The sequence below is a fragment of the Aquila chrysaetos genome, chromosome W (assembly GCF_900496995.4).
Source record: "Aquila chrysaetos chrysaetos chromosome W, bAquChr1.4, whole genome shotgun sequence".
NCBI lineage: Eukaryota > Metazoa > Chordata > Aves > Accipitriformes > Accipitridae > Aquila > Aquila chrysaetos.
Genome location: NC_054457.1, coordinates 2,345,002 through 2,367,135, shown reverse-complemented (window position 1 = coordinate 2,367,135; position 22,134 = coordinate 2,345,002). Strand labels below are relative to the sequence as shown.

Below are 22,134 nucleotides of genomic sequence, written 5' to 3'. Positions count from 1 at the left end.
CTGATAGGAATACAAAGTAGAGAGTTACTGGCCATTTCATTTAAAACTTCCAGTAGTCACATGAAAGTTAAGCTCTTCTACAATTTGTTATTTATCATGGAATTAAATACTTTGAATGCTGTAACAGAACTGCATGTGGAAAATATCTCATGATCAAGTAAACTTTTGTTGTTTTAGTAATTATGTCCACAAAAAATATTAATATGCATATCTGACTTTCTGTACTAGTTGCTTACAGAACAAAGTAAGCAAAATAAAGTGTTCCTCAGAAGCCTAAGGTTAACAAAAGTTTTATGAATTAAGTGAAAAGCCTTTTCACAAAAATCAAACAAACAGCTCTGTTAAAAGGAAGATTTGTTGTTAGAATCTAATAAAATAATTAAGTTTACCCTTTTCCTTATTTGCATATACCCATATAAGTAGGTCCTGCATTGTTATGCAAATTATACTTTAAATTATGAGTACCAGGAAAATAGACTAAACATTGCATGCAATCGTGGCTTGTATTTCCATGAAAGTATAGCTATTTACTGCACAAATAAAATGCTAGAAACTCCTGGTACAATCACTTGTTGGAAAAAGTTGTTTTAACTAAGAGATTAGTGTTAAGCATGGGTTTTTTTTGGTTTGTTTTTACAGTTATGGTCAAATCTGGCTTTCCACTTACAGGCCATTTAAGTGTTCCAAAATTGACATGGTTATTATATAAAGTCTAAATTTCACAGTGCTTCATAAGAATGCTACATACTCTTCACTGTCTATCTGTATGTTTTGATCTGTCATTCTGCCCCCTTCCCCACTCAGCACTGCAATTAATTAAAAAATAAGTTCCAACTTTTTAGGCATAGCTGGAGCTTAGACTGAGGCACTAATCATACAACTAATCTCAGTTGTTCATAGCATCTAGTGCTTAGTACTGTACATCCCTTTGAAGAAGCAATGCTGGAAAACATTACTAGCCTTAGAATTGGGAAGTTCAGGTGAAGAGAACTGATCTAAAAAAGAAGTGTATTCTTTAAAAAAAAAAAACTAAGAAGGTTGAAACAAAGGACTTACTTACTTAAGTTTTTCAGTAAAGATTTTTGAGAACAGTTGTTGAGGTGACAGGATAGGCACATTGCTGCTGAAACTGAACTCTATACACCCAGCCTTCAGAATATTTCCCCTCCCCGCCCCATTACATCAAGGAAGTATGTTAGAAGCTTTGCTCCAAAAGAAAAAGAGTCCCCTTCCTTTTTTTTTTTTTTTTAAACAGCTCTAACAGCACTATATAGAGTCTGTAAATTTACCTTAGCGAAAGTGAAGAATATTATCTGAACTTCTAAACAGGACTAACACTTACAGACAAGCTTAAAAAGGATTACACAAATTTATGGATAACAACTCCATTTACAGCTAAAGACACAGTGGTCTCAGTGCAGTCCAAGTTAGAAAACATGGAACTCACAAATCTGAAGATGGTAAAAATACTAAAGAAAGGATCACCATATACGAGGCCATGGTTCTTAAATGATTTCCCTAAAGTGTGTATGAAAATTATTAAAGGGAGAAAGGAACTTTTGGACTGACTCAGGCCTTCTCATTTAGTATAGCTTAAAGAGAGAGGACAGAAAACTTGATATGTTGTCTGAAAGGCTGCCTATAAAGGCAAAAAAGGAAAAGTTTTTTCCCCAAAGGGCTTCTGACACAAGTGATTTCTGATTTCTTCCTATTTCCAAACCAGCATTTTACAGGTAAAATTGAGAAGGTGTTAGGGAGGGAAGGAGGAAAAACAACGGCTAGTGCAAACCAAATGCCCTCTAGGTTGGGATAATCTTTGCCAAAAAAAAAAGAAAAAAAAAGGAGGGGGACGATGACACAAAGATGTAGTAGTTTTAAAAATATGTAACTCGAATGTCCCAATATTTTAGTACTACAGTTTTCCCACCAGTAGTTTATGCCTTTCCTTTCTTCCTCCCACAAGGATGTATTGGGTTTGTGTGGCAAGGTGTTGGTAGCAGGGGGCTACAGGGGTGGCTTCTGTGAGAAGCTGCTGGAATCTTCCCCCATGTCTGACAGAGCCAACGCCAGCCGGCTCCAAGATCGACCCGCCGCTGGCCAAGGCCGAGCCAATCAGTGACAGTGATAGCACCTCTGTGGTAACATATTTAAGAAGGGAGAAAAAAACCCCAAACAAACCTGCTGCAGAAGAGCAGCCAGAGAGAGGAGTGAGAATATATGAGAGAAACAACTATGCAGACACCAAGGTCAGTGAAGAAGGAGGGGGAGGAGGTGCTCCAGGCACCAGAGCAGAGATTCCCCTGCAGCCCGTGGAGGACCCCATGCCAGAGCAGGTGGATATGCCCAAAGGAGGCTGTGCCCCCGTGGGAAGCCCATGCTGGAGCAGGCTCCTGGCAGGACCTGTGGAGAGAGAGGAGCCCACACTGGAGCAGATTTGCTGGCAGGACTTGCGACCCCATGGGGGATCCACGCTGGAGCAGTCTGTTCCTGAAGGACTGCAGCCCGTGGGAAGGACACACGTTGGAGAAGTTCATGGAGAACTGTCTCCCGTGGGAGGGACCCCATGCTGGAACAGGGGAATAGTGTGAGTGTGCTGGTTTTGGCTGGGATAGAATTAATTTTCTTCATAGTAGCTAGTATGGGGCTATGTTTTGAATTTGTGCTGAAAACAGTGTTGATAATACAGGGATGTTTTTGTTACTGCTGAGCAGTGCTTACACATAGTCAAAGCCTTTTTTGCTTCTCACACCACCCCACCAGCAAGGAGGCTGGGGGTGCACAAGAAGTTGGGAGGGGACACAGCTGGGACATCTGACTCCAACTGACCAAAGGGATATTCCATAACAGATGACATCATGCTCAGCATATAAAGCTAGGGGAAGAAGGAAGTGGGGGACATTCAGAGTTATGGCGTTTTGTCTTCCCAAGTAACTGTTACGCGTGATGGAGCCCTGCTTTCCTGGAGATGGCTGAACACCTGCCTGCCGATGGGAAGTATTGAATGCATTCCTTGTTTTGCTTTGCTTGCGTGCGTGGCTTTTGCTTTCCCTATTAAACTGTCTTTATCTCAACCCATGAGTTTTCTCGCTTTTACTCTTCTGATTCTCTCCCCCATCCCACCGGAGGGGAGTGAGCGAGCAGCTGTGTGGTACTTAGATGCTGGCTGGGGTTAATCCATGACAGTGAGGAATCCTCCCCCTGAGGAGGAAGGAGCAGCAGAGACAAGTGTGATGAACTGACCAAAACCCCCATTCCCCATCCCCCTGTGCTGCTCGGGGGGGGAGGAGGTAGAGAACTCGGGAGTGAAGTTGAGCACGGGAAGAAGGGAGGGGTGGGGGGAAGGTGTTTTAAGATTTAGTTTTTATTTCTCATTACCCTACTCTGATTTGATTGGTAATAAATTAAATTAATTTCCCCAAGTAGAGTCTGTTTTGCCCATGATGGTAATTGGCGAGTGATCTCTCCCTGTCCTTATCTCGACCCATAAGCCTTTTGTTATATTTTCTCTCCCCTGTCCAGCTGAGGAGGGGGACTGATAGAGCGGCTTTGGTGGGCACCTGGCATCAAGCCAGGGTCAACCCACCACAAAGGAATACAGCATAACTTAAAACCTGAAATCTCATCAACACAGCCTTATGTCTAGAACAACAGTAACATACATACTAGTTGTTGCATCTGTAAGACCTCAACTATATCTGTAAGTTAAAATGCTCAGAAACATTTCTAGGTGCTTAAGCCAATTGCCATGGAATAATCCATGCCCTCACCATTAAAGGTTCACAACAAAGCCCCACGCCAACTGTGTCAGATGTGGTCCCTGATGCACGCCAACACCCAAATCACGCCTGAGAACTGTTTAGGAGAATGCTATCTGATATCAGCCAGAACTGTGCTACAGATCAGTATAGCAATTTCACAATCCTGTTCTAGCAAACAGGAATAGTCCCTGTCACTGTTTTATTTACTGAGAGAGATGCACTCTACAAAGAGAGCATCAAAAAACAGAGTAACGCTTTTGTACTGGGCCTGGCTAGGATAGAGTTAATTTTCTTCATAGCAGGTCATGTGGTGCTGTTTTAGATTTTTGATGAAAACAGTACTGATAACACACTAATGTTATAGCTTTTGCTGAACCGTGTTTGCACAGCATCAGTACTGTTTCTTTTTTTTTTTTTTTACTTTAAAACAAGACATTGGGAAAAAACAATGTCTAACCTTTGAGGGTGAAAACCGTATGCTGGCTGCCTTAGGGAGAAAGTCAGTCAATTGATATGGACAACATGACTTTGGACACAGTGTTCAAAAGACTTCATATTTTGCTAAATTAGGCACTAAAGTAAGTTCATGCCTCTTACTACATAAAGTATGAATTCAGTCTGAAGCATAGTCACCTGAGATGATATTAAACATCCTTGGGTTCAGGATAGCAGGACAAATCAGTCGAAGAAAAACAAAGCCACTGAAATGGAAAAAAATTGTATTTTGTTCAATAATAAAGTTAAAGAATGAATGTAAAATTATGTAGTCTTTAAGCATTTAAGTCAGTGTGGAAATCTTTGTGAGATAGATGACAAACCACCAGCCTGCACTCCATGAATATGTTTTTTAATTAAGAATGTCTTGTTATGATTTCAACTATGATAAAAACTGAAATAAAACCAGGCATATTGATTTCCCAATTAAGGTGAACCTCTGAAACCACCTGGGAAAAGCTTAACTGTAAAGCCATAGTGAAGCCTGTAGTCTAAGACCACTCTGGCTTTAAAAAGGAGGAGCACTTCATCTCCTGCCTCCCACAAGTGTTTTACTGTCTACTACAGCAAGTAATTCATCCTGCAGCCACTCACTTCCCCAAGCCAACATAAGGAGAGCAAGAGTGCACAGTTAGAATGAAACCTCTCTTTTGGCAGCAACATGGCCTTAGTTCAGCTTGAACTGATCCATATCCTGATAACAGTACACTATTATCCTAGAAGAATAATACTGGATCAGCTACTTTCCTCACAGAAGTAATTGCTGCCACCCAGACAATCTAGAAAGCTAAGGAAAAACACTCAGTTTGACTGCAGAACTAGGAACTTATTAAACAGAAACCCAAAATAGCCTTCAGTTTAGCATGAGAAAAATCTAACTTTCTGTTGACAGCTGAAGTAAAAAATATCCATCTCAGGTTAACCATAATTCTGGAATACTGCTATAAAATGAAGTGACATATGGACCAACTAAAGCAATCTAACTCACCTCTCATTTTGTTCAGAGTTCGTGGACACTACCAGCAGACTGTTTTTTCACTACAGCAATACTAAAGCCTGACCACTTAAAAAAGAATGGAAGTGGACTTTGCACTACCTTGCTTGTTAAGTATACAGTGATGGCATTGTCCATTATTAATTGGAAGTGACACATGTAGCAGTGAGGTTAACACACCTTTCATGTGTCCAAGACACTTGAATTCCAATATATACTGTTATGGAAGTTTCCTATTTCTCCAAGAAACATGGATTATGGGCTGAAAAAACACTCCTGGCCCAGTGTGAAACAAAAATATTTTCTATGAGATGAACTTAAAGCTATGAGGAAGTAAATAATTTTGAAGTCATGGCACATATATCAATTTCTCTTGTAGATGGCCTGAAGTTGAAGACAACTGGGATATGAACCTAAGATGGACCTTGCAGATACAGAAGATTTGGTGCTTCTTACACTGGTCAAGCTGTCTAAATTAAGAATGAGTCAATACCTATGCATGAGTTTTTACAACCAGACAGAAATGGCAGCACTTTCTGAATGATATAGAAGGGAAGCTACCCAGACACTTAAAAACTATCCACCTGTCTCTGAATATGTAATCATTCTTGAACCAAAACCAGTGCAATAAAAGATAATATTCTTCACTGGAGGCTGCAAAAAAGCCTGTACTCTAGAGACAAGTCACAAGTATCCACTTATGAAGGCTAAGATGATGAGAGAAAGGGACCCAATATTTATAGTATCCAGCAGAGATCCCAGCTGTATCCACTTAAGGAAAGCCACATGTCTCTCTCTGGAGATGGAGAGGAACAGAAAGAGACATGATATTTGCTAAGTTCTACACACTTGCAATAGGCTAGCCCCAACACCTCTGATATGAGCAGCCTCAATTTGAAGGCAAACCCCCTGCAGAACACTGTTGACAGGCATTTTATTGAAGATTTTTCTTCAAGAAAATCTTGAGTCACTATTGTTACAAAAACTAAATGACAGGGAAATAAGCATGGAAGGTACTGTACTAATTGCACTAACATTTACTGAAACTCTGGGGAAGGAAGGGCTCCCATGTCTTAATTTCTGTCTCCAGCCAAAGTGATAAACAAGAGCCAATGACAAATCATCTGGAAGACACTGTTCAATGGGAGATTAACCTCAGCAAATAATATCAGTGCCAGATACTGGTCTACCAGCAATCTAGGCTTGCAAAAAAAGGTAAAGCAAATGTAGAAGAGATGTGGCTTTGATACCCTTAAACCCCCAGTATCATTTAGAACAAGTGTCAAGACCTCATTTTTGTCAAAGATTTTTTTGACCTGTACTGGCAACTGATAGTGTTAAAGGAAGAACTATTTATTAAATTGATTTATGAATGCAGACTGGAGTTTTTGTACTCAGTGTCAGTTCAGAGGAGCCAGGTTCAGTTGCCTGTAACATTTTTACAGACGCTCTGGAATGTTTCAACATGATTGGGCTGGAGCAGAGAAATGAAACAAAACTGGGACAGCATAGAAGTACGTATTTTCAGAAATGAACACTGTGTGTTGATTCTGAGTGATCAGCACTGGGAGTCTTCACTGATGCAGAGAACTATATATTCCAATGCAGGCAGTACCTCAGTGAAATCAAATTACAGTCCAATCACCTTCCTGAGAAGGTATTAGTTTCCTTAACATGTTATGTCTGCATTTTAAAGGACATTCATCTTAGCATGTGTAGGATTTTTCAAATAATTAACACACACTACATAGGAGTCCCTGAATAAGGCATGGTCCTCCCAGAGGGCATATGACAGGAACATCATCTTCAGAGGTCACTGCTCTCCAGAGGTATGACAAAGGTTAAATATCACTTTGAGAGAACGTTTTCTCTTTCCCAACATGAAAAAGGAAATCAATATTTTAGATTAGTTTGTAAAACTTAACAAAATACAAGTAAATTCAAAGTTAAAGCTATTAAGAATAGCTATACTGACCTCTATACTACATCTCTAGCAAGGTTTCAACAGCATGACTAAGAATCAAGCAAGCTCTCAATTCTTAATTGGGATATCATGCCCCAGTACCATAATAATTTAATATTCTTGTAACCTATATAAGTACTATAAAGTTTTGGCACTAAAAGAAAAAATAGATAAGCACAATAAAGTATGACAGTAATAAGATGTTAAAAGATTATTTTCAGCATAGAATAAAGTAACAAGTAACTTACCTAACAACTCTTGTTCTCATTGTGGTATTAGCTGGCCACTTGTTTTGAACAGACTTCTGCAAGCATCCATAAATATATCTCAACGTCCTGTAAAAATAATAGCTAATTAATCATTTCATTAAAAAACTTCACTGTCCTGGTTTCAGCTTGGATAGAGTTAATTTTCTTTCTAGTAGCTGGTATAGTGTTATGTTTTGGATTCAGTATGAGAAGAATGTTGATAACACACTGATGTTTTCAGTTGTTGCTAAGCAGTGTTTATACCAAGTCAAGGATTTTTGAGCTTCTCATGCCCAGCCAGCAAGAAGGCTGGAGGGGCACAAGAAGTTGGGAGGGGACACAGCCAGAACAGCTGACCCAAACTGGCCAACAGGATATTCCATACCATGTAACATCATGCCCAGTATATAAACTGCAGGGAGTTGGCCTGGGGGGGATCGCTGCTCGGGAACTAACTGGGCATCAGTCAGCGAGTGGTGAGCAATTGCATTGTGCATCACTTGTTTTGTATATTCCAATCCTTTTATTAGCATTATTGTCATTTGATTATTGTTATCATTATTAGTTTCTTCCTTTCTGTCCTATTAAACTGTTCTTATCTCAACCCACAAGTTTTACTTTTCTTCCTGATTCTCTCCCCCATCCCACTGGGTGGGGGGGAGTGAGCGAGCAGCTGCGTGGTGCTTAGTTGCTGGCTGGGGTTAAAGCACGACAGTCCTTTTTGGTGCCCAGCATGGGGCATGAAGGGTTGAGATAACAACATATCTGACCAGAGCGTGTTAAAATGAATTTGTTACAAGCATTCATTATATTGGTTTAATACTCACTGGTCACAATGTTGGTTTATTGGCTCTTAGAATTATGGTGCTCATTTTTAGAGTTCTGTTATGTATCACCTCACTTGCTGCATGGAGTCCCTGTGCTGCTGATTATCATCCATGGGAGGTGGATTAAGGTTTTCGCTTTGACGTACTATGTAACACTGGCTTATGGTATGATAAAATTATTGGTCCTGGGAGTAATCTGGTATTTGCACTCAGCGTTGTCGTCACCTCTACACTTTGGGAGCCATCTGCGGGAAACTATTAAAAATTACACCATTTACCTTTCCTCCTCGGAGAGCCAATCTATGGGCGAGACACCTTTCCTCCCCTTTCCCTTCTCCTCCAGTCTAATTACAATGGCATTTGAGAAAAATGAAAAATTTGAATACCCTTGGGATGTTGAAAGCAGCATGGTCCTATTGCTAGAATTAGCATGTTCCTGAATGTGGTTCAGGTCTTGTTTAGGGTTAAAGAACTGTTTAGGAAGATCACCCAGAAGTCTGCCCTGAGGCTGGACAATTATGAGTGGCAGGGTGTGTGGGGTAGTATGGGCAAGTACCTATACCAGTGGGCACCTCCAGTGTTTTGGAACTTCACCCCTGAACAAGCGCAGAATCCTGAAAAACTAGTAGAACATTTGGAAAAAGTATGCTATCACCCTGACAATTCCAGGGAGACACAAATCACTGCAACATGCTGGGGCCTGGCCCATGCCTATTGAGCCCTGTTCAACGCTATTCAGTACCCTCAAGGGGAAGAGAAGGTCTCTGGATCTAACAACAAAAGGACAGGCACTGCGGTTACTCCAACCCCCACAACAGGCACTGCAGCTGAACCAGAGAACCAACCCGTACCAGTATCAATTGCCCCCATACACAAGAAGAAATATACAAAAAAATCAGTTCGCTGAGCGAAGGATGAAGATGAACCAGGGTCATCATGGGAACAGGAGGAAGAGGCAGAACCCAAGATAATCACCTGATCCCTATCCGTGAGTGAGCTGTGGGATATGCGAAGATTTCAGCCGCTGTCCAGGCGAGCACATTATCACCTGGCTGCTCCGATGCTGGGACAATGGGGTTAGTAGCCTGGAATTAGAAGGTAGGGAAGCCAAGCAGCTGGGATCGCTTGCCAGGGAAGGTGGTATTGACAAGGCAATTGGAAAAGGGACACAAGCCATCAGCCTCTGGAGGTGACTCCTGTCAAGCGTGAAGGAAAGGTACCCCTTCAAGGAAGATGTCATATGTCAACCAGGCAAGTGGACCACCATGGAGAGAGGTACCGAATATTTGAGGAAATTAGCCGTGCTGGAGGTGATTTATAATGATCTGGAAAATGCACAATTACCCAAAGATCCAGACGAAGTCTAATACACACGACCCATATGGCAGAAGTTTGTATGGAGCGCACCATCATCCTATGCCAACCCACTGGCAATACTGACCAGGAAAGACAAAGAAGCACCGCAGGTGCATAAAATGCCTCGCCAACTCCGGCCATACGAAGAAAATCTCTCCTCCTCCCTACAAGCCTGCATTTCGGCTGTGGAAAAACTGTCTGAAAACTCAAAAATACTGATCAAACTGATGGAAAAGTCATATTCCCCACCTGTATGGACCAGGATCTCAGCTATTAGGAGTGAGCGTTCCTCTGCCCAAGAGAATATAGGAGGTATACACCATGGAGTACCCTGTGGTTTTACCTGTGCGACCACAGAGAGGACATGAGGAAGTGGGATGGAAAACATACCTCGGTCCTAGATGCACGGGTACGTGAGTTGCAAGGAAAAACAACCACAAAAGGGGATTCTACCAGGAAAAATGCCGCTGCAGTTTCCAAAAAGTAGAAGGGCTGATCTTACTTCTGATCCTCTTGAAGGGACTTCTGATTCATGTTTACAAAAAGTGAGTAACGAATACTATGGCCAGGACTAGAGGGGCCCTGCCTCCAGCCAGGGGGAGGAAAGGGATAACTGTGTCTATTGGACTGCGTGGATTCGATGGCCTGGCACATCAGACCCACAGGAGTATAAGGCTCAAGTAGATACCGGTGCACAGTGTACACTAATGCCATCAAGTTATAAAGGGGCAGAACCCATCTGTATTTCTGGTGTGACAGGGGGATCCCAAGAGTTAACTGTATTGGAGGCTGAAGTAAGCCTAACTGGGAATGAGTGGCAGAAACACCCCATTGTGACTGGCTGTAAGAGTCGGTCAGAAAATCAGCATTGTCTCAACATTGTCATCAGGAACATGAACAGTACATTACCTGACAACGGCCTGTTTGGAGCGCAGCGGCCAATCCCAAGGACAGAATGTGCGGTACAAGGCTCCTGGAAGGTACCTGGCTAGAGCCGTTAGAGATAACCGCATAGCTACTGTCAAAAAGGATGGATTGCAACCGTTGCCGTAACATCGATGAAGAAATCATGAACTTTAGATGAACTTTGCTTCATTATAATACCAAAACACACCTCCTGGTCGAAGGCTACCCGCCTCCAAGACTTACCACGCCTCGGACACTGACCCTGCGCCTGCGTGATAGCCTCGCTCGAGAAGGGTGGAGATATGATAATTGTATTCTGAGAAGGGTGGAGACTCCTGAGGCAGAGGTGGAGCAAGGTGTGTTACTAAACATAAAAAACGACTTCTGAACAATGGGAATTTGAAGCTTCCCCACCAAGGACCACGACGATCGACGACGCAGCATTAGCTGGACCCGGGACCGTTAGGACGTCTTGAGATCAGCGGTGGTAGCTATAACCTCTCTTTCTCCTCTCTCTAAACTTAACTTTACTTTTCTCCTTTCTTTCACCCATCTCTATCGCGTGCCTCTTCACAGGCAATACAATAAAGTTTTACTGTGTGATTACTGCTATCCCCTTTGGTGTTGGTCACCTTAATTTTGCACTTTCGAGATCATAGCAAACGAACCATCACGAGTCCACCGAGTGGACCGTGACACTGGCCCAGAGGCTCCCTGCATCCTTGGCATAAAGTACATCAGGAGAGGGTATTTTAAGGACCCAAAGGGGTATCGGTGGGCTTTTAGTATAGCTGCCTTGGAGATGGAGTGAATTAAACAGCTGTCTACCCTGCCTGGTCTCTCTCAAGACCCTTCGATTGTGGGGTTGCTGAGGGTTGAAGAACAACAAGTGCCAATTGCTACCACAACGGTGCACTGGTGGCAATATCACACCAACCGAGACTTCCTGATTCCCATCCATAAGCTGATTCATCGACTGGAGAGCCAAGGAGTGATCAGCAAGACTCACTCACCCTTTAATAGTCCCATATGGCCAGTGCGAAAATCTAATGGAGAGTGGAGACTAACAATTGACTACTATCGTGCCCTGAATGAAGTCACGCCACCGCTGAGGGCTGCCGTGCCAGATATGCTAGAACTTCAATACGTACTGGAATCAAAGGCAGCCAAGTGGTATGCCACAACTGACATTGCTAATAATTTTTTCTCAATCTCTCTGGCAGCAGTGCTGGCCACAGTTTGCTTTCACTTGGAGGGGCGTCCAGTACATCTGGAATCGACTGCCCCAGGGGTGGAAACACAGCCCCACCATTTGCCATGGACTGATCCAGGCTGCACTGGAAAAAGGTGAAGCTCCAGAACACCTGCAATACATTGATGACATCATCGTATGGGGCAACACAGCAGAAGAAGTCCTTGAGAAAGGGAAGAAAATAAACCAAATCCTTCTGAAAGCCGGTTTTGCCATAAAAGAAAATAAGGTCAAGGGACCTGCACGGGAGATCCAGATTTTAGGAATAAAATGGCAAGATGGACATCGTCAGATCCCAATGGACGTGATCAACAAAATAGCAGCTATGTCTCCACCAACTAATAAAAAGGAAACACAGGCTTTCTTAGGTGTTGTGGGTTTTTGGAGAATGCATATTCCAAATTACAGTCTGATTGTAAGCCCTCTCTATCAAGTGACCTGGAAGAAGAATGTTTTTAAATGGGGCCCTGAGCAACAGCAAGCCTTTGAACAAATTAAACGGGAGATTGTTCATGCAGTAGCCCTTGGACCAGTCCAGGCAGGACAAGATGTTAAAAATGTGCTCTATACTGCAGCCGGGGAGAATGGTCCTATCTGGAGCCTCTGGCAGAAAGCACCTGGGGAGACCCGAGGCCGACCCCTGGGGTTTTGGAGTCGGGGATACAGAGGATCCGAGGCCCGCTATACTCCAACTGAAAAAGAGATATTGGCAGCATATGAAGGAGTTTGAGCCGCCTCAGAAGTGGTTGGTACTGAAACACAGCTCCTCTTAGCACCCCGACTGCCAGTGCTGGGCTGGATGTTCAAAGGGAAGGTCTCCTCTACACATCATGCAGCTGATGCCACATGGAGTAAGTGGATTGCACTGATCACACAACGGGCTCGCATAGGAAACCCCAGTCGCCCAGGAATTTTACAAGTGATCATGGACTTGTCAGAAGGCAAAGATTTTGGAATGTCGCCAGAGGAGGAGGTGACGCGTGCTGAAGAGGCCCCGCTGTATAATAAACTGCCAGAAAATGAGAGGCAATATGCCCTGTTCACTGACGGATCCTGTCGCATTGTGGGAAAACATCGGAGGTGGAAGGCTGCTATATGGAGTCCTATATGACAAGTTGCAGAAACTGCTGAAGGAGAAGGTGAATCAAGTCAGTTTGCAGAGGTGAAAGCCATCCAGCTAGCATTAGACATTGCTGAAAGAGAGAAATGGCCAGTGCTCTATCTCTATACTGACTCATGGATGGTGGCAAATGCCCTATGGGGGTGGCTACAGCAATGGAAGCAGAGCAACTGTCAGTGCAGAGGTAAACCTATCTGGGCTGCCGCACTGTGGCAAGATATTGCGTCCCGGCAAGAGAATCTGGTTGTAAAAGTACGTCATGTAGATGCTCACGTACCCAAGAGTTGGGCCACTGAAGAACATCAAAATAACCAACAGGTGGATCAGGCTGCCAAGATTGAAGTGTCTCAGGTGGACCTGGACTGGCAACATAAGGGTGAGCTATTTATGGCTCAGTGGGCCCATGATGCTTCAGGCCATCAGGGAAGAGATGCAACATATAGATGGGCTCGTGACCGAGGGGTGGACTTGACCATGGACACTATCGCACAGGTTATCCATGAATGTGAAACATGTGCTGCAATTAAGCAAGCCAAGCAGTTAAAGCCCCTGTGGTATGGAGGGCGATGGCTGAAATATAAATATGGGGAGGCCTGGCAGATTGACTATATCACACTCCCACAAACTTGCCAAGGCAAGTGGCATGTGCCTGCAATGGTGGAAGCAACCACTGGATGGCTGGAAACATATCCTGTGCCCCACGCCACTGCCCGGAACACTATCCTGGGCCTTGAAAAGCAGGTCTTGTGGCGACATGGCACCCCAGAAAGAATTGAGTCAGACAACGGGACTCATTTCCGAAACAATCTCATATACACCTGGGCCAAAGAGCATGGCATTGAGTGGGTGTATCATATCCCCTATCATGCACCAGCCTCCGGGAACATTGAGCGATACAATGGACTGTTAAAGACTACATTGAGAGCAATGGGGGGTGGAACATTCAAACATTGGGATACACATTTAGCAAAAGTCACCTGGTTAGTCAACAGCAGAAGATCTGCCAATTGGGGTGGCCCTGCCCAGTCAGAACTTTTACTTACTGTAGAAGGGGATAAAGTCCCTGTAGTGCACACAAAAAATATGTTAGGGAAGACAGTCTGGGTTACTCCTGCCTCAGGCAAAGGCAAACCCATTCGTGGGATTGTTTTTGCTCAAGGACCTGGGTGCACTTAGTGGGTGATGCAAAAGGATGGGGAAGTCCGATGTGTGCCTCAAGGGGATTTGATTTTAGGTGAGAATAGCTAATGAATTAACTTGTATGATGTTAGTTGCTATATAACCCTGCTACTGTATGTCATCATTACTATAAATGTTACGTGCTATATCCATGGTATTACAGTAAGAATCACATAGATCAAGCAAGAATGAACTTTGATAAAACTGAGCAAAGTGCAGTAGTGATGGGACCAGAACTGCCTTCAGCATGCAACAATCCAACACTATACACCATCTTCCTGCTGCGCCCAATGTCACCCGCTCGCCACACCACACTAAAACCCGATCCTACTCTGCCGACTGAGAGGACTTTGTGCCATCCCTCCTGCCCAGAAAGACTGTTATGACAGATGGAGCCCAAAGTCATGGACTAAATGAACTCAACGGACATTTTATAGGGATGGCCCATAGACCAAGGGAACATCTGTGTGCATATATATATCTCTCTCTATCTCTCAAAGGACAGAAAAGGTGATGGTTATTAATTAGGATGCATTGGAAAGTATGGGACCTGAGCAAGATGTAATTGGTATAGAATAAGGGGTGGATATTGTCCTGGTTTCAGCTGGGATAGAGTTAATTTTCTTTCTAGTAGCTGGTATAGTGTTATGTCTTGGGTTCAGTATGAGAAGAATGTTGATAACACACTGATGTTTTCAGTTGTTGCTAAGCAGTGTTTAGACTAAGTCAAGGATTTTTGAGCTTCTCATGCCCAGCCAGCAAGAAGGCTGGAGGGGAACAAGAAGTTGGGAGGGGACACAGCCAGGGCAGCTGACCCAAACTGGCCAAAGGAATATTCCATACCATGTGACGTCATGTCTAGTATATAAACTGGGGGGAGTTGGCATGGGAGGAATCGCTGCTCGGGAACTAACTGGGCATCGGTTGGCAAGTGGTGAGCAATTGCATTGTGCATCACTTGTTTTGTATATCCCAATCCTTTTATTATTATTATTATTGTCATTTTATTATTGTTATTATTATCATTATTAGTTTCTTCCTTTCTGTCCTATTAAACTGTTCTTATCTCAACCCACGAGTTTTACTTTTCTTCCTGATTCTCTCCCCCATCCCACTGGGTGGGGGGAAGTGAGTGAGCAGCTGTGTGGTGCTTAGTTGCTGCCTGGGCTTAAACCACAACACTTCACTGAATAAAAAAAGCTGGTCAGAAAGGATCTAGTCCAACCTCCTGCTTAATGCAGAACTATTATCAACGCTAGGTTTATAATTCAGACATAAGCTTTAAATTAATTTAAAATCTCCTATGACAGTCCATTTATAAATGGCAAAGAAAGTCCTCGACTAATACACTATTCTATTTGTGCAGATAAAATTCTGATTATTCAGATGTGCATTAAATGTTTTATAATACTTTTTTTCCTATTTCTTAGGTAGTGTTTCCTTTTAAAAAATGAAAAAAATATGGCTTGGTAGCTTTTTTCTTGGGTTTTTTCCATTTTTTATCTGAATGAATAACAATTTGTGTATCCATAAATACAGGTTAGGTGTTTAGAAGTAGTTAAGCAATAGTCCTCTCCTATCAAAAAATTGGAGCACTCTGCTGTAATTCAGAAAATGTTAAGAGATGCACCATATATTTAAAAGAATGAAGCTTTTAACGCTAACCTTGCTATCACTGACACAAAAGAAACTTCTGTGCTACTGTGCCATTCTGTGGTAGATTGACCCCAGCCAGCAGCTAAGCCACCACCCAGTCACTTGCTCACTTCCCCTCAGCAGGATAGGGGAGACAATCAGAAGGGCAAAAGCTAGAAAACCTCATAGGCCGACATAAAGACAGTTTAATAGGTAAAGCAAAAGCTGCGCATGCAAGCAAAGCAAAACAAGGAATTCATTCACTACTCATTGGCAGGCAGGTGTTGAGCCATCTCCAGGAAAGCAGGGCTCCATCACTGTCCTGGGTTCAGCTGGGATAGAGTTAATTTTTACAGGAACCTGGGAGGTGGGGGGGCATAGCCGGGGCAGCTGACCTGAACTAGCCAAGGAGCTATTCCATACCATGTGACATCATGCTCAGTATATACATGGGGAGTGGGCCGGGGGGAGGGCTCTCCGGCTCTCGACTTTCGGTGGGGGAAGTGGCGGAGCGTCGGGTCCCGGGTGGTGAGCAGTTGCACTGTGCATCACTCTTTTCTGTATACTCTTTCATTAGTACCGTCGTTGTTGTTGTAACTTTTTTTGCGTTGTCCCAGTAAACTGCCCTTATCCCAACCCTCGAGGTTCCAGTTTTTTTTTCTTTTCTCTCCTCCGTCTCCCCCCTATCCCACCGGAGGGGGCGGGAGGAGTGAGCGAGCGGCTGCGTGGTCCTTTGTTACCGGCTGGGCTGAAACCACGACAATCACGCATAATGGTTACTTGGGAAGACAAACGCCATCACTCCAAATGTCCCCCCTTCCTCCTTTTTTCCCCACAGTTTTATTGCTGAACATGACATCATATGGTATGGAATATCCCTTTGGCCAGTTGGGGTCAGCTGTCCCAGCTGTGCTCCCTCCCAACTTCTTGCTCACCTCCAGCCTACTTGCTGGGAGGGGTACAGAATGGGGAGAGAAAAAACAACCATGAAATACTGTGCAAACACTGTTCAGCCAAAACATGGGTGTGTTATCAACATTGTTTTAGTCACAAATCTAAAACACAGCACCATTGAGGCTGCTATGAAGAAAATTAACTCCATCCCATCCAAACCCCGTACAATCTCCACCTGTTATTTAATACCATTTACCTCATGCTCGGGTTCTACACTATCCAGTACATCCTCATCAACCACCAACCACATTCCCGTCCTTTGATATATACACATATATCATTCCCTTAGTCTATGGGCCCCCGTATGAAGCGTCTATAAAATGTCCATTGAGTTCATTTAGTCTGTGGCTTGGGCTCCATCTGTTATGGTGGTCACTCAAGACAGGAGAGGTGGTGTGTTGCGTGGAGTTATTGGGCACCAAAGCCAGCTCAGGTTGGGTCACTACTGCACTTGCCCGGCTTCTCGCAAAGCTCATCCACTGTTAGTTCGGGTGGTTCCTGTTATAGTACTTCTTATAGCATACAACTCAAATCATGGGTTACAACAGCTTAAACATATATCCATTACAATCTCCACCCCTGGTCCTTTTGGACCAGGCTATAGAGTTTAACATTGCAATGAACTCCATCCCTTGCCCCTGCTCCAGCATGGATCCTTCATGGGTTGCAGTCCCTTTGGGGATATATCTGCTCTAGTATGGACTTATCTACAGGCCACAGTCCCTTCACAGGGGTGTACCTGCTCTAGCATGGACTTATCTGTACCAGTCACTTCGACTCCAGTTCATACTGGAGTTCCTCCATGTCTAGTACAGCAGCACTCAGCAGTGGCGTGACTTCATTCAGGCCACGATAGTCCACTGTTAGTCTCAACTCCCCATTAGACTTTCGCGCTGGCCATATAGAACGATTCAAGGGTGACTGAGTCTTCTGATCACTCCTTGACTCTCCAATTGATGAATCAGCTCATGGAGGGGAACCAGGGAGTCTTGGTTGGTGTGATATTGCCACTGGTTCAATGTCATGGTAGAAGTTGGCACCTGCTGTTCTTCAATGCACAGCAACACCACAACAGAAGGGTCCTGCAAGAGGCCGTGCAAGGTAGACAACTGTTTCATCTTCTCTGCATCCACGGCAGCTACACCAAAGGTGCACCAGTACCCTTTTGGGTCCTTGAAGTACACTCTCCTGAAACAGTCTATGCCAAGGATACATGGAGCCTCCAGGTATCACAATAGGATGCTTCTGCCACTTGTCTGCTGTAAGGCTCACCTCGGCCTTGAACACAGACAACTGTTGGGATCCCCTTGTCACTCCAGAAATCCAGATGGGTTCCACCCCCTTGGACCTTAATGGCATTACAGTACACTATGCACCCGTGTCCACCAAAGCCTTATACTCCCATGGGTATGATGTGCCAGGCCATCGAATCCACACAGTGCAATAAACCTGGTTGTCCCTTTCCTCTGCCTGGCCAGAGGAAGGACCCCTCTCTTCTTGGTTGGAGCGTTCGTTACCCAACTCCTGTAATTGCAAACCAGAAGTCCCTTCATCAGGATCAGCAGGAGGATCAGCCCTTCTACTGTGTCTGGGGAACTGCTCAACAGCAACCAGACCAGTAGTCTTCTCTGGATGGAGCTTTTTTGGCTGCTGTTTTTCCTTGCAGTTCATGTATGTGGTCTTCTAGGTTTGGGGTAGGTGCAACACCCCACTTCCTCATGTCTTCCCTGTGGTTGCAGAGCTAGAACCACAGGGTGGCACATGGCGTGCACCCACAGTTCCCTTTCCCTTGAGCAGAGAAAGGCTGATTTCATACAGCACTCCTGATAGCTGAGACACCAGACTATAGGGGTAAGGTGTGGTGGTGCAGCCCCCCAGGCTACTCTGAGATCTCAGCATAAACCATGCATGCTTTGGGAAAACCTCCCATTGTGCTGTTATCTTGATTACAAATGCAGCGACTTCTGGGTGTCAGGCACCCCCTGGCCACACGCGGACCATCTGCTGCCTGAATGGTACATCAGGATGTCAGGTCCCAATTTCTCAGGATGACGACTCAGGTTCGTCGATTCCCAGGTCAAGAACAAGGTGAAACGATACCAGGGATCCTTTAACTCCCAGAACTCAACTTTTATTTGCTCACAACAAGAATTGGCTTTGTGTGGCAAGGTTTTGGTAGCGGGGGGGGTTACAGGGGTGGCTTCTGTAAGAAGCTGCTGGAAGCTTCCCCTGTGTTCGAGAGAGAGCCAATACCAGCCGGCTCCAAGACGGACCCGCCGCCGGCCAAGGCCGAGCCAATCAGCGATAGTGGTAATGCCTCTGTAATAACATTTTTAAGAAGGAAAAAGTTGGGACAGACAGTAAACGGCAGCCAGAGAGAGGAGTGAGAACATGTAAGAGAAACAACCCTGCGGACACCAAGGTCAGTGAAGAAGGAGGGGGAGGAGATGCTCCAGGCGCCGGAGCAGAGATTCCCCTGCAGCCCGTGGTGAAGACCATGGTGAGGCAGGCTGTCCCCCTGCAGTCCATGGAGGTCCATGGTGGAGCAGATATCCACCTGCAGCCCGGGGAGGACCCCACGCCGGAGCAGGTGGGTTCCTGAAGGAGGCTGTGACCCCGTGGGAACCCTGCGCTGGAGCAGGTCCTGGCAGGACCTGCGGATCTGTGGAGAGAGGAGCCCACGGAGCAGGTTTTCTGGCAGGACTTGTGACCCCGTGGGGGACCCACGCTGGAGCAGTGTGCTCCTGAAGGACTGCACACCGGGGAAAGGACCCACGCTGGAGCAGTTCGTGAAGAACTGCAGCCCGTGGGAAGGACCCATGTTGGAGAAGTTCGTGGAGGACTGTCTCCCGTGGGTAGGACCCCACGCTGGAGCAGGGGAAGAGTGTGATGAGTCCTCCCCCTGAGGAGGATGAAGCGGCAGAAAATAACGTGTGATGAACTGACCGTAAACCCCATTCCCTGTCCCCCTGTGCCGCTGGGGGGGTTGGTAGAGAATCCGGGAGTGAAGTTGTGCCCGGGAAGAAGGGAGGGGTGGAGGGAAGGTGTTCTGAGATTTGGTTTTATTTCTCATTACCCTACTCTGGTTGATTGGTAATAAAGTGACTTAATTTTCCCCAAGTTGAGTCTGTTTTGCCCGTGACGGTAATTGGTGAGTGATCTCTCTCCTGTCCTTATCTCGACCCACAAGCTCTTTGTTATATTTTCTCTCCCCTGTCCAGCTGAGGAGGGGGAGTGATAGAACGGCTTTGGTGGGCACCTGGCAACCAGCCAGGGTCAACCCATCACAGTTGAAACTACATCAGTAAACTGTAACACGTGCTAACCATACGTCACCAAACATATACTACAAGCCTTGCTTATTTGGGGATCAGTTCAGGGAAGACAATAAGGAGAGACGTCCCATTGAGTCACGAGGTTCAGAGTGGACCCCCTTGCTTTCTAGACTCCTTCTCAGAGAGGAGCCTAGGGGTGGCTAGATCCACTCCTAGTCCCAGACTTGGTCAACGGTTTATGTCTAAAGGGATGAGGCTTAGGGGTTATAGAAAAAAAAAAGAGAGAGAGAGAAGAGAAAAGAGAAAGATTTCCAGCGTTGGTCCAGCCAGTCTAGAGGTCCAGTTCTGGAGGGCGCACGCGCATGGGGCTTCAATTCGTGCCCTTTTATAATCTCCTTGCCCCTCCTTCAGGCAGGCACTCGAACTCATTATGCTAATTAGCTGTCATGCGTGGAGCTGCGCACCCTCCAGCATGCCCTCCACGCCCTGTTGCTAACTGACTTCTCACCTGCCCTGGGTTTGTTGTTATGCAGAGTTCCTAGTTATGCAGAACTTGCCCCACCACAATGTTTGAGACATTAACTCTTTCAGTCTCTCACACAGGACCACCCTGATATTTCAGGATAAGCTATGCATGCTTTGGAAAAACTCCCATTGTGCTGTTATGTTGGCTGCAAGTGCAGAGACTTATGGGCGTCAGGCAACCCCTGGCCACACCTGGACCATCTGCTGCCTGAATGGTGTATCAGAATGACTCAGCACGAATTGTGGCCAAAATGTAAAATAATGACCAAAGCCAATCATCTGGAGACCCTATAAATAGCAATCCAAGGTGAGACCTTTTTAGCTCTCTGGGACCACAGCAGGCTGTGTGACCCAGTATCTCCCCCTGAGCTGGGATGCCTCTCAGGGTAGATTTCGCAAGGATTGAAAGATCGTTCGTTGACGATTTCGTGAGGACTTAAAGGCCTGATTTCACGAGGTTTCCTGACCGTCCGTTGATGAATGTTGGCACATAAAAGTGAGTAATTCATGAAACTCACGAAAGGGAAATTTTAATCATAGGTTAACCTCTGGGGGGGGGGGGGGTAAAATTTCGTTCAGAACTGTTGTATCTGTGCACGTGCATTTGCAGTTTGGTTCGGAACTATCTGCCTGTGTGTGGTTCAGAAATGTTTTCTTTGTGTATGTGTGTGTGTGTGTGATTTGATTTAACCTCCAGCTGTGTGTGCTACCCTGCTGTAAGTTTCGGGTGATCCTTGCCATTTTCGAATCTTTAACTAAGTCACAAATTTGATTGTAACAAATTCCATCGAATCACTCTGTTAAATTGGCTGATGATTAAGTACTGTTAAAATTATACAACCTAATCTTGTGATCTATCTCAAAAATATTAATAAATCCTAAATTGTTGCTAAACCAAAGCCATGCAACAAAATCTCATTCGCGACATAATGATACCGAAAAGCCGGTCGAAGAAACTCTCTAAGGCTCGTTTTGGAGTTTTAGAAAGCAGGCATTCTTTATTGCAGCGCTGGATGCACGGGGGATAGTTCCACCTAGCGTGCATGCCACAGCTTTAGCACTAACAGGTTATATAGAATAACTAATTGCATGTTAATCAGATTAGTATACATACACATAAAAATTATTGCAACTGATTATCTTAGTACTGCCTACATCCAATCATGCGCAATGAAGGATCCATTTGAGTCGAAGGGCTGCTTTTGCGACCACCGACCCATTTGAAGTTCTTGCTGGCTGTCCTTGAAGTCTTTATTCTTGTCCTTGTTCTTTGATCTTGAAGCTTAACGCAGCTTCAATCACATGTGGTCAGTTTCAACATTGTTCTCATCTAGCGTACAGGAACATCTAGTCATAAGAGCCAAGAACTGCCAAACTTAGGAGTAACTACCTCTACTAGTTAATTGCTTGGCTATACTTTTGTCTGTTGTTTCAATCATAGTGTTAGTATAAGATTTCTAATAATTATTTACCAAATCTCACTTTTACAGTCACCTAGCAGCAAACCAGTTTCCACAGCTGGTACAAAATATTAAAACCATCAAAATATTTAGACATACCATACAGAATGTATGGAAATATGCTATCAATAAGGAGAAAGAGATATTCTCTTCAAGTTGCTGGAACTGTTGGGACGGTTTCTCCACT

The 22,134-nt window shown here is 44.6% G+C and overlaps 1 protein-coding gene across 8 annotated transcripts in view; it reads right to left on the bottom strand.

Annotated features, from left to right (window-relative positions):
* The window catches only part of LOC121232770 (ras GTPase-activating protein 1), a 128,057-nt gene that overhangs the window by 7,541 nt on the left and 98,382 nt on the right, over positions 1–22,134 (bottom strand). For 7 of the 8 annotated variants that reach the window (XR_005931684.1, XM_041121188.1, XM_041121189.1 and 4 more), the window contains 2 exons: positions 7,459–7,545; positions 4,392–4,459 (listed from right to left, as the gene is read on the bottom strand). Coding sequence is in view for 7 of the 8 variants with exons in the window: in XM_041121188.1 (XP_040977122.1) it covers positions 4,392–4,459; positions 7,459–7,545 (155 nt within the window). In the remaining variant the exon portion in view is untranslated. Of the gene's footprint in view, positions 1–4,389; positions 4,460–7,458; positions 7,546–22,134 lie in introns of those variants that run through there. The other variant, XM_041121193.1, reaches the window with a different exon arrangement.